Source organism: Balaenoptera acutorostrata, chromosome 1, assembly GCF_949987535.1.
Source record: "Balaenoptera acutorostrata chromosome 1, mBalAcu1.1, whole genome shotgun sequence".
Lineage (NCBI taxonomy): Eukaryota > Metazoa > Chordata > Mammalia > Artiodactyla > Balaenopteridae > Balaenoptera > Balaenoptera acutorostrata.
Genome location: NC_080064.1, coordinates 156992235 through 157004419, shown reverse-complemented (window position 1 = coordinate 157004419; position 12185 = coordinate 156992235). Strand labels below are relative to the sequence as shown.

The 12185-nt window shown below is 32.1% G+C and overlaps 1 protein-coding gene across 5 annotated transcripts in view; it reads left to right on the top strand.

Moving 5' to 3' along the window:
• Positions 1-11861, top strand: part of CD55 (CD55 molecule (Cromer blood group)) — a 28305-nt gene extending 16444 nt beyond the window's left edge. Inside the window, exons 9-12 of one of the 5 annotated variants that reach the window (XM_057549291.1) lie at positions 1453-1473; positions 6250-6322; positions 8354-8459; positions 9342-11853. In XM_057549291.1, the coding sequence (XP_057405274.1) occupies positions 1453-1473; positions 6250-6322; positions 8354-8459; positions 9342-9356 (215 nt within the window). In that variant the 3' untranslated portion in view covers positions 9357-11853. The other 4 variants (XM_057549297.1, XM_007163937.3, XM_057549304.1 and 1 more) reach the window with 4 other exon arrangements.
• Positions 11862-12185: the final 324 nt, after the last annotated feature.

Sequence of the window (12185 nt, the reverse complement as noted above, 5' to 3'; positions counted from 1 at the left end):
TCTAAGTCTGTGAGTTTGTTTCTGTTTTGTAAATAAGTTCATTTGTATCATTTTTTTAGATTCCACATATAAGTGATATCATGCGATAGTTCTCTTTCTCTGTCTGATTTACTTCACTCAGTATGACAATCTCTAGGTCCATCCATATTGCTGCAAATGGCATTATTTCATTCTTTTTTATGGCTGAGTAATATTCCATTATATATATGTACCACATCTTCTTTATCCATCCATCTTTTGATGGACCTTTAGGTTGCTTCCATGTCTTGGCTGCAAATAGTGCTGCAGTGAACATTGGGGTGCATGTATCTTTTCGAATTAGAGTTTTCATCTTTTCTGGATCTATACCCAGGATTGCTGGATCATATGGTAACTCTGTTTTTAGTTTTTTAAGGAGCCTCCATACTGTTCTCCAGAGTGGCTGTACCAATTTACATTCCCACCAACAGTGTAGAAGGGTTCCCTTTTCTCCACACCCTCTCCAGCATTTATCGTTTGTAGATTTTTTGATGATGGCCATTCTGACTGGTGTGAGGTAATACCTCATTGTGCAAGTTTCCTCTCTGTTTTTGTTCTTATGCTACATGTACGTCACCATAAGTAGTACATATTATTGTTTTGTATATTTTTTATAATTTAAACAGTATGTCATATATTTCATTACTTGACTTCTTGCACTCAACATTGCTTTTGTGGCTTATATTGATATACTTAGATTCAGTTCATTAATTTTAACACATACGTGGTTACTGACTTCTTAAAATTTTATGGCATCTCTGGGCCTAAAAGTTTTAGGTTGAATACATCCAATTTTTAATAGGGCAAGGCAAAGAGAAACAAGTTTCACTTTATATTAATTTGTTATAGAGCTAACTTTGTAATATTTTTTTCTGCAAGAGTACAAGATAATTTAACAAATTTAACCTAAACCTGAGTCAATTATTATGATAAAAATGCAAACAAATATTTGGGATCAAATTTCTCTCATATACAATTAATTTACCCTTTAAATATTATTTACTTTTTTTGCTCTTATTGAAAAAATAATAGTAGCTACTACTTACTGAGTGTGTTCCATAGTGTCATGTACCATGCACCTTCCATTTGTTAGTATTAATTCTTACAATAACCTTGACTTGCCATCAAGTCATACAACCAAATTTACATGGTGTTTGTTTCAGTATTCAATAACTCTTTATCGTATTTTATGTTTATTGTGTTGACTCTGTTTAATAGAGATAGCACTGCTTTATATGTTACTTGATTAACTTAATAATGTATAATTGTTTTCATCAATTTATTTAAAATTATTTCTTTTAGTTATGAAAATCTGTGTTACTTTTGAACTTTCAAGTACAGTTGTTGATAAATTTATATATTTGTTAAATTGCTAGCAAATCAATGCTTTAAAATATTTTTATTTTTGTAATTCTTTCCCTTTTTTTTCTTTAGTTGCTAGCATCATTGCATCGGGTAAGTGTGGCTCTCTGGCAGTTAACAGAACTTGTCCTCGCTTTCGGACGTGTAATCTATGTTCCTGGAAAATTATATTGTCTTTTAAGTGTCTTAGGAATACTATTAAAATACAGTGTTTATGGGTGCCAAAGAGAAAACAGGTAAATGCATTTTATCGATGTGTTTTGTACTACCATCGGGTACTTGGTATGTTCCTAAGTATTCCCCACCATGTTCTTGTTCCAAGGTAATTTTAGGACAACTTCAAATCATTTGGCCAATTGATCAAGTATTATTGCGTGCCTGTTGTCTCAATACATCTCATTCTAGTGGCTAAAGAACCACAAGGGGAGAGAGTTATCAATACAGTTTCTATCCTCAAGTATTTTATAATTAATCATAAACTACTCCTTGACCATTTCTAGATGTCTGTCTTATCCCAAGTAAAACAAAGGGTCTTACCTTTGGTTATATCCTCTTTATTTTCCCTTCCCTGTCAATGGTTTAAAGTTATCTTTAAAAAGTATTCTGTTGCTATAGGCATGAGGCCAAAAACATACCTGTGTTGCAGCATTTGGTCTAGTCCTTTTCTTGTTCGTAAATAAATTATTTGATGTTATGCATTAACAAGAAGATTAATAAACTCCTAAAGAAGATGGTAAAAGAAATGTTTGTTAAGAAGCAATACAGATAAATAGGCATATATTGATAAGTAATGTCTAATGTAAAATATAAAAAAGTGAATTTTTTGATCTATGTGTTAATAAGCTGAAGTCTCCTATCTTATGCATGCATGAATTAGCCAAGGGACTATAAAACTGAAAGCAGGTACTTGTTTTATTATTTTCATTGTTATTTATTATAGTTTTTATATTTTAAATGAACCTCTTTTAAGCTAAAAGATTTATCTTGAAAGATTCCAACAGTTGGAATTCACTTTGTTCATTCTATATTTTAAACAAAAATAAATGTATTCTAAATGAAAATCTCATGATTTAATGATTTGATGACATTTTTAATAGATGAGCTTAAAAATTTAATAGGTGAGCTTTTTCTTACAAGCTCAGTGACATTCAATGAAGGTTTGAGGTGCTTATTATTTTCTCTGAAATTCTTTAAGTGTATACTGTGTGTTTTCCCAGAAACCTTCCCTTAGGGTTAGGTTTAATTCCAACATGTGCTCAAAAATAAAGAGGAACTCCTTCCCTCTTAGACATATGACAATATTTTTCTTTAGGATCCTATACTTGTAAAATATAAACCTGAAAATTATTGATATTTTTACTTCTTAAATGTATTCTGTGAATGAGGTCACTTTTCTCATTTTAAAGATAAACTCTATTGCAAGGAAATTGCTTTTATTGATTGCACTGCAGTGCACATGAATGATACAAATGATATTAGAACTTTGCAAGTATTTAATATTTTTCCTATTTAATTCTGCTAAGAAGTAGAGACTGACAGCTCTTCCCAGAACTTTCTTATCTGCTATGCCAGTGAAGCCTGCATTTTGATTTTTAAAGCTATTCTCTGCTGGCTCTGTATCAGTGTTTTTCAAAAAAAATTTTTTTCATTATTACCCTCTCCCCCTCAAGGAGCTTTTAAGGCATTTTTTCTTAATCATCCCTATGAAATATTAATACTACAGATGTAATATAAATCTATTTATGTACTGTATGCACATCTGTACTTTATACATAAAAAAGTGAGATTTTTTTTCCCCTCTAGGGATGATAGCAACCCCATTGAGAATACATGCTCTATATAGTTGTGGGGTTTTTGTTTTTGTTTTTGTCAACAGTGTCATATAAAAGAAAGACTTGTGCTTTGGAGTCAGTCAGACCTTGGTTTCAATCCTCTTTTGGATTTTTTTTTTCATTTAGTAATAATTCAACCCAAGTGATTTACTTAATCTCTCTGACTCCCAATTTTCTCATTTATGAGATGGTGATAATGATTCCTATTTAAAGTCTTGGAAGCTTAATGAGATAACGAATGTGAAAACTACTAGCATAGTGCTAAAAATTGAATAAATCCTAGCTCTAAGAATTCATTTTTATTTAATCACTATTTTCCTAAGATGGATTTCTGATAATTTTATCATTCTCTCTGGCCACACCAAAGAATAAGAACAGTCCTTTATTAGAGCAATATTTGTGTGTTTGGTGTGTGACAAGGACTGTACTGAAATATGCCTATGTATTATTTCATTTACTTCTCACAACAATCCTATAATGTAGCTATGTCCCACTTTTTAGCTGAGAGAACTGTGGCTTTGCAAGATTCTTAACTTGCTCAAGGTCACACGGCTATTAGGCTCTTAAATAGACTCAGATGACTAGCTTCTTCAGCACTAGTACTTGAAAGGATAGAAAAATTCTTCTCCTAGAGCTGCACAACTCAAATTTGACAATTAAGATAGTCCTGATTCTTTACAAGTATTGCTTTTTTTCCCTCCATTGCTGAAATCCTATACATTCATAAATCCCTTGTGAGAAATAATAGGTCAATTGGAGGAATATTAAAGAAAAAATTAGAGAATGCTCAGTGAAACATCTAAAATACTCTTTCTTTTAAATATCACATGCTTATTGACATATTTTTATGTTAAATAGGATTATAAGGAAGAACAAAACCTATTCATAGCTTTCTTAGTTTTTCATAGTATATAGACTGTATTTCCACTTTATGAGATGTATAAGTGAGACCTTTCGAAATGACTGGATGAATCCACATTTCCTCAGAAAAGGAGACAAGCCTCATTTGATAATACCAGATCTTGTAGTTAGGTTCTGACTTGGGTTGTTCAGGAATGGAGATGATACTCTATATATTAATGTAATACCCATCTAATACAAATTTTGTTTGAGTAATCTCAGGTATTTTTATTGAGAATATTGTGAACAGTTAAAATCATGCCTTGAACCAGGGGTTAGGTTAGAAATAAGTTTTCTCTGGTGATAAACTGTTTGTCTTATTCATTTTCAGTCTCAGTTTTCTAATCTGTGAAAAGAATATCATGCAATGCAATTTAATAAATATTTACTGAACACTCTTTACTATTTACAAGTACCATGCCAGTTATTGGAGATAATGAGATAATAGGTGACAAACTGCCTTGCAGTGTTTTAAGTACTAGGTAAATATGATTCTACATAATGGGGAACATTACTAAACTACTCCTTTCACTCCTTTTGCATTTTCTAAAATTATGTAATTTTCCTACCTATGATCTCTTCAATGAATAATTAAAGACATTGGAATCATAATCATAATTTCATTTATAATTTTATATATATTTTATAGTTTCATGTAGCTCAAGTTGTGCCAATCTTAAATTAACACTGATTCACCTTTGGGTGAATGTTAAGGTCACTGCCTCTATACTTTAAAGTTTTCTTTGTTTCTAATTTGCAAAATAATACTCTCATTAATTATTAATTATTGCAGAATCATTTATTTAGAATTATATTTCTCAATTTCTGTAGTTTGCACTGGTTTTCTGTTAAAACATCAACCTCCACACACTTTCTTCCTGAATCACTTATATGGACTGATAAGTGTTCTAAGAATATTCCTAACTTATGTCATCCAGACATTCTGGATCACTTTAAAATTTTCTATTTTCATTTATCATTCAAACTGAAAATGGGATTTTTCTGCATCATTTGAAAATGGTAGGATTAATGGGAAGTGGTGAAAGGAAAAGAAACCCCAAATTTTTGAGGAGCCGTGATTTATTTTATGAGTACAGTCTTTTCAAACTAATGCTATGGTGCTAAGGGATCAATTAAAGAAATTGGGTAAAATAGTGTAAAACCTGTGGTGGAAACAGCTGTTTTTAAAATTATGTATCGACATGGCCATTCAGTTGTGCGACATCTGTAGTATTTTGCTGATTTGGAACCAGATACACTTGTTAGTCATATTACCTTCAGTTGCTTTTCTAGTGTCATCTATAATTTTCTTTGTAGTACAGATCAAAAGAGTAGAGTTCAAGGATTTGGAGGGTGGAGTGGGGAGGTAAAGGGAGACCCAAGGTGGTGAGGGGAAAGGGCAATGGGTGGTTTTAAGAAGAAAGTTTATGTGTAAAAGTCAAGGTATAAAAGTTTTTTGCTGTTATTCAACTTATTTAACCAATTATTTTCTGTTGCTCAACTCAAAATAGTGCATTTAATTTTGAAAGTAAATATTAGTTTTCCTAAAAGAAATTTTATCTGCAACAGACTAAACACTGAAAAGCATTTCGATAGGCAAAGTATGTTTTACTCTCGATGCTCAGATGATGATACCTTTCCTATGATGGAGAAATACGTACATCTCTGTTACCTTTATGAACTAAGTAAATGGCCTTCCCATTAACCACATATGGACGCTTCACCTTTCTGAGGCTCAATTTAATTATCTACAAAATGAGCGTGAACTCCAAGATGCCTTCTAGTGCTGAAATTATATAATACAGTCATCATATTTAAATCAATGATCAAATCATTTAAAATTAAGCATGGTGGGATTGAAACACTTTAGAATTCTCTCAAACCTGTCAAATTTTATTTGAGCATTGTGATAATTCATTCTAAATATTTCATCTTTCCTTGAAAGAAAATAGGATAAATAACATGCAGTTTTTACTGTCAGACTTGTGACATAAGCAAGCAAGCAAAATGTAATTCATGTCTCCTATTTTTTCTTTAACTTGCCTCATAATCAATATGTTTGTCACTGTGAACTACTGTATATATAATTGTTCATGTTTCTATATTAACTGTCTTATCAAATTCTTTCCCCCTCAAGGATGTGTTGCTGGTACTATAATAATTGGTACCATAATTCTAGTCAAAATTTTCTGGGGCAGTGGAAAATCAGGGTGAGCAGAAATTCTGATGATTTTAAAAAATTTATTCTTAGCTTCTTTCCAGTAAAACTTGACACTATGCCAGTAGATAACTTTCTTAGCTTAATTGCATTTTTTTGATATGCTGTCTCTTTATTCCTTTTGTCTATGATTACTATCCTGGATGAACAGACTTTTTGTCTTAAAAAATTTTTAGATTTCTCATTATATACGAGGACATTGATTTGAAAGCCAAAGTCTCATTGCAATCTATTAATCAATTCACCTTTTTCTCTACTCAGTACAATTTATGAGAGTACCTGTGTGTTGTACAGAAGTGAAAAAATTTAGAAAGAGAAACTCTAACATATTGTTAAATTGCCTGTGACTAGGCCTATTAATAAATTGCATTTATTAACAGATGCCAGTCTAGCCAAAATCAGCCCAGTGGTTAAGAGGGCAGGCTCTGGAACCTGACTGCTTGATTCCAATTCCGGGTCTACTATTTAAATGCCATGTGACTGTGAGCAGCTTAACCTCTCTATGCCTCAATTTTCTCGTTTGTAAAAATGGGGGAAAAATAGTACCTACTTCATGGGATTGTAGTATCTATTTCATGGGATCAAATGAATTGCCATCTGTAAAGAGGTTAGAACCTTACTTGGCACATGGTAAGCACTCAGGTGATAAAACAACAACACACAGAAAAAAAAAATCAGTATTTGAAACATCTGATCTGCATTGAATTTACATGTGTTAAGTATAAAGTCATGGTTGGCTCTGATGTATCCTGTAGTCAGAGTATTATTTAAATTGAGTCTCTTCTGTTTTGTAGACTTTGTTGCTCAGAAAACTAATTGTGGAGTTCATATAAACTTGAATTCTTTCTGAAGTGCCCTAATACCTATTTTTTCATTACTTAATTAAGAACAACTATATTTTAATGCTGTCACTAAATTGCCTATTTAAATTCTTTGGATGATGTGAGGTATCTACTATTTACCCTCCATGGCTCTTTCCCTTCTCTTTAAATTAACAATATTATTTAAGCCTATTATAACCTAAAGTATGTAAACGTTCTTTAAATCACTAAATGGTTCAGTCTTTTACTAAAAATATTTGACCATTAGGTCCTGGGTTGCTTTTTTTTTTTTTTAATAGCTTTTACAGATATTTGTTTACTGCCAATAAAATATTCTAGATGCTATAAGAGCAAATGTAGTAAAATATAACTTTCTCTTCAGATTTTTCAGAAACTTTTAAAGAATGTGGTTTAGAGCCCAGCATAAATGAACAGAATTCTAAGTCATATAAAGTGAGTTAAGTTGGTACAGAAGTCTCAGCAAAACTACTCTGGAAAAAAGAATAAACCACCAATCTTCTCTACTTCCTTACATTTGGTCCAGCTCTCCTTTTGAATTGGAGCATTATTAATTTACTTCTAAAACCATTGCTCTGGGGCTTGGTAGATGAGGGGGGTGGAATGTGATGAGTTGGCTCCCTCTTGGCTCTCTCTTGGCTATCATTAGTTTCTTTAGATACTTTGGTAAAATAATAGACCATCATATTTTTAATAGAATGAAAAGTGCTGAAATGTAGAAGGAAGGAATATTTGTTTTATATTTTATTGGGGTTTTGCAGTAAACCTAATCTATTTCTGAATCAGAGGAAATTCATGCAAACCTCTAAGAAAGAATTTGCCTTTTTTAATGTGCACTTAAAAACACTCCACTTGCCTTATTTTGGAAGTATAAGATGTTGAGGGTAAGAGCTAACTTTATACATTCCTGGTTATTCTCTCAATTTCATACTGATTTAATTAAAATTTGATCTTAATGAGACAGGAGAAAAAGTTAATGCATGTGAAGGTGTAATGTACCTTCACCTGGTGATCCTTTGTGTTTGCCTATCAAAGGATTTATTTACATCTTTTAGAAGTGTTGGATATATATGGTAAATTTTAGTTTATGAAAAGAATGTGATTGTAAGCAAATGCTGATACTGCTTTTTGAGTGAACTTAAACTTTTATAATTCAATCAGTATTTTCCTTCTCTACTATTCAGCTCTTACTACACACATGAGAACAACAAAGCACTTAATGTTAAGTTTCATAATTTAACTGTGACTGGTGATGCTACGGAAGTAAGACCTTCTAGTAATTTACAACAGGTATATGGTTCAATAAAATCAATTTCTGTATCTTGGAAAATGTCCATTAACACAATTAGCTTGATATCTATCTGTGACTATTAAAGGACAATAGAGGCTTAAACCTCTGTTATTGTCAGAATTGTTTTTCTTTGTTGAACGAGTGACTAACACATTGAATCTTTCATTAATATGACATGTCTTCAGTCTTCCACTCTTCAGCAGTATACTCATTATCTCATCCTGTGCTTTGTACTCAGTTTATTGAAATGATTGGATGCTCACAATGCTACAAATATCTGGAAAAAACAAAAGGTTGATATATTAGGGCTTACAAATAGGAATGCCTTCATTGTGACTACTTGCATCATGAGATGATTGGCCCATATTGTATTTGCTTCTCCGTCTTGCTTGGTGACTTTTAAAGTTTCCAGTGTTTAAGAAATATTAAATCTATTTTAACCTGTCTTTTCTAAGTCAAGTTTACAGATCTTATCTGTTTTACGTTGTTAGGCAAAATTATCACACAAAACTAACTTAATATGTATGTACCCGTGAAACCTTCTACGTGTCTTCTTTTGATTAAACTTTCTTCTATTCCAGGGAGTTTTCACTGACTTTTAATCTGAAAGTATCTTAGTTGAATCCAGCTTGGCCACTTAATCTCAAGAAACTAAAAACTTAAGTGTCATGTTTTAGTTGGTATTGCTATAGCTACCGAACTTTATACTGTGCTGGCCAAGGTTGTCCATACTCTATAACTTACGAATTTTGCATTTGTTTTGCACCCCAAATTAACCAACTAATTCTTTTTCATGGTTTATCACATAGTAACTAAAAAATTAATGTTTATCACCAGTAAATACAATTATTTTGATTTAAACTTTTTTTTTTAACTTTCAGGACATATATGTATGACATTGACAGTTTTGCTTATGATGCTAGTAACCATTGGCTAACTGAGCCACAGAAGAGTTGAGAAGAAAGTGCATATGAGTACACAGAATATTTCTAGTTTTGTAGAATTTTCTGGTGGAGTGGACACAGTATATGTGGTAGTGTTCTTCGTTTTGCGTGTTATCTTGTCTTTAAGATGCATAAGAATGTCCACGAAGCAAGGAAAAACGAATCTGTCCTGGAATCACGTTCTCAGCACTCCTAAGACTCTTGAAAATAGAAGAATTCACAAGATTGAGAGTGATTACTTTCATAAAAGTGTGGGAAAGTGGAGAGATTTGTTGATACTTAGAATGTGAGCAAGAAGAAAAGGAAAAAAGTGAATTTTTTTTCACCAAATGTGTAATGTTATTTTTACTTACAAAGGACACAACAAATTAAAAACATTAATTGGATATTGAAAACAAATAAACCACTCTCTTCTAAGGAAAATTGCCCAAGAGTGATGAAACATTATAAAATAATCCTTCCTGACAAAAAGGCATTTTCATCTTTTCTTTTTCCATTAAAATGAGTCTGAATCAGTTGGCAAAATTTTTTAAAGGAAAAGCATGCCAATCACCCAAGAATGTTGAGTTTCTTGGGTTATTTGGTGACAAAGGAGGAATACAGAATGCAGGAATAATTCTTCCTTTGTCATACAAGCATAGATAGTGAATTAGCTCCTTATTTGTCAGATAGATCAGCTATAATTTTGTTCTTAAGACAATTAAAAAAAAAAAAAAAAAGCCCCGTGAAAGGGTGAAAGGTGTCTTTATTGACTTAATGTCTTTAAAGGTCTCCAGATATATTATAATATTAATATAAGAAAAGATTCTATATTTCTGAAGTGAGATGTTCATATTCAAATTGTAAATCTTATTCTTTTGTAGTATTAAACTTAATTTATATTCATTTAGATTTTATATGTATACCAAAAAAGTTCAAGAAGATACGTAAAGAAAAATTTGTTTTCCCAAAATAGAAATAATTGATCACATTTTTGTCTCAGGTGGTATTTGACATTTATTTTCTTAAATGTAAATAATTTACTTATAAATAAGAGAGTCCCTTCCTGCCTTTCATAAGTAGTTTAGAATGTTGCCCTTTGGTTATCCTAGTGTGAATCAGTTTCAGTTACTTTTAATGTATCACTTGTTATTGACTTACCAAACGGCAATCACATCAATTTCTAGATACTTAATATGCTCTTGTCATCTTGCCAATTACATGTTGTGTTGGAATAGACTAGAATATATACATAACTAAATTTAACAATAATTATTTTGTCATATTGCTTCATCTACTTTGTTGTTAAAGTATTTTAAAATAAATTCCATTAGCATCATGGCATTTCACTATAAATACTTAAATATGTATTTCTAACAATAGACTTTTTTTTCCTACCTAACCACTATCATCACAACTAACAAGATTAATGGTAATTTCCTAATAGTTTCTAATTTTAGGAAATTCTTTTAACTTCCTTAAGAGTTCTGCAAATAGGCGCACATCCATCTATTAATTCATTCGTTTGTTAATTAGGTGGGCCTACTCTGCTTACTCTGTGACAATCTGCTGCTTCCTGGGGTAGTAGCAAGGATAACACTGATTCAGTTACTCTGAAAAATACATGAGAGCCCACTATGTGCGGGTTATAGTGCTAGGTGCTGAAGCTACCAAATGACTACCACACAGTATCTACCCACACGTTGCTTATAAGACCAAAATGATAACACCTATTGAGAGAAAGAATGTAGAGTTGTAAGTGTTACACTTTTACAGAATATACAGAGTGCCTAAGTTGTCTTTGCTAAGTGGTTGAGTGGTGGGCTGAGAGCCATTCAGGACAGGATGAAAATTGACAAAGGACAAGTAGATGAGATTCACATGGCAGGATTGGGGACTGCAAATAGTGCAGCAAGCTCAAAGTAGGAAAGGCTTGGAGAGAGGACTATGGTATGTCATGTGTTTAGTGTAAAAGTAAAATTATAAATTCCAAATAGTTTATTCTGCTGTGATTAAATTAAAAGTTGGAATCAATGGTCAAAATTTATGGTAGCAAGAATTTTAGATATTGGGAAACATTGAACTTTGACAATAAAATACATTGAGTTAGCCTTTGTATCTTATTACTTAGATAAGGGTAAAAGCTGAAAAAATATCTAACAACCAGTTACCTCGAAGAAAATAATAATAGGAACAGGTATGTTAGGGGTAGTGGGATTTTCTTGTAGGACTTATTATTTGTATCCTGTTATGAATAGTTCTATATTTTCCCACAGTAAGCTCTCCTATAATATTATACTTTATTTTAAAAAAAATTATTTATTTGGCTGTTCTGGGTCTTAGTTGCAGCATGCGGAATCTTCATTGCCTTGCGTGGGATCTTTAGTTGCTGCATGCAGGATCTTTTAGTTGCGGCATGCAGGATCTTAGTTGCAGCATTCAGGATCTGGTTCCCTGACCAGGGATTGAACCTAGGCCCCCTGAACTGGGAGCGTGGAGTCTTGATCACCAGGGAAGTCCCCTAAATATTATACTTTAATTGCCAAGATTGTATTGCCTTTACTCTAGAGACTGATAATTATTTGTTGTAAGAACTTATACTTGCTCACCATAGAAATTTGCATTTTATAATTGTTAACCCACAATTACTATCAAATTTCTTGGAACACTTGAACATTAGTAGTTTTTGTCTTATCACACCCTGAGACTGTTTTTTGGTTAATACCCAAAGTGGAAATGCCTCATTTTCCACCCATCCACCTTGAGTATTCCCTCCACCCCCTTGCCTAAATTAAAAACAGC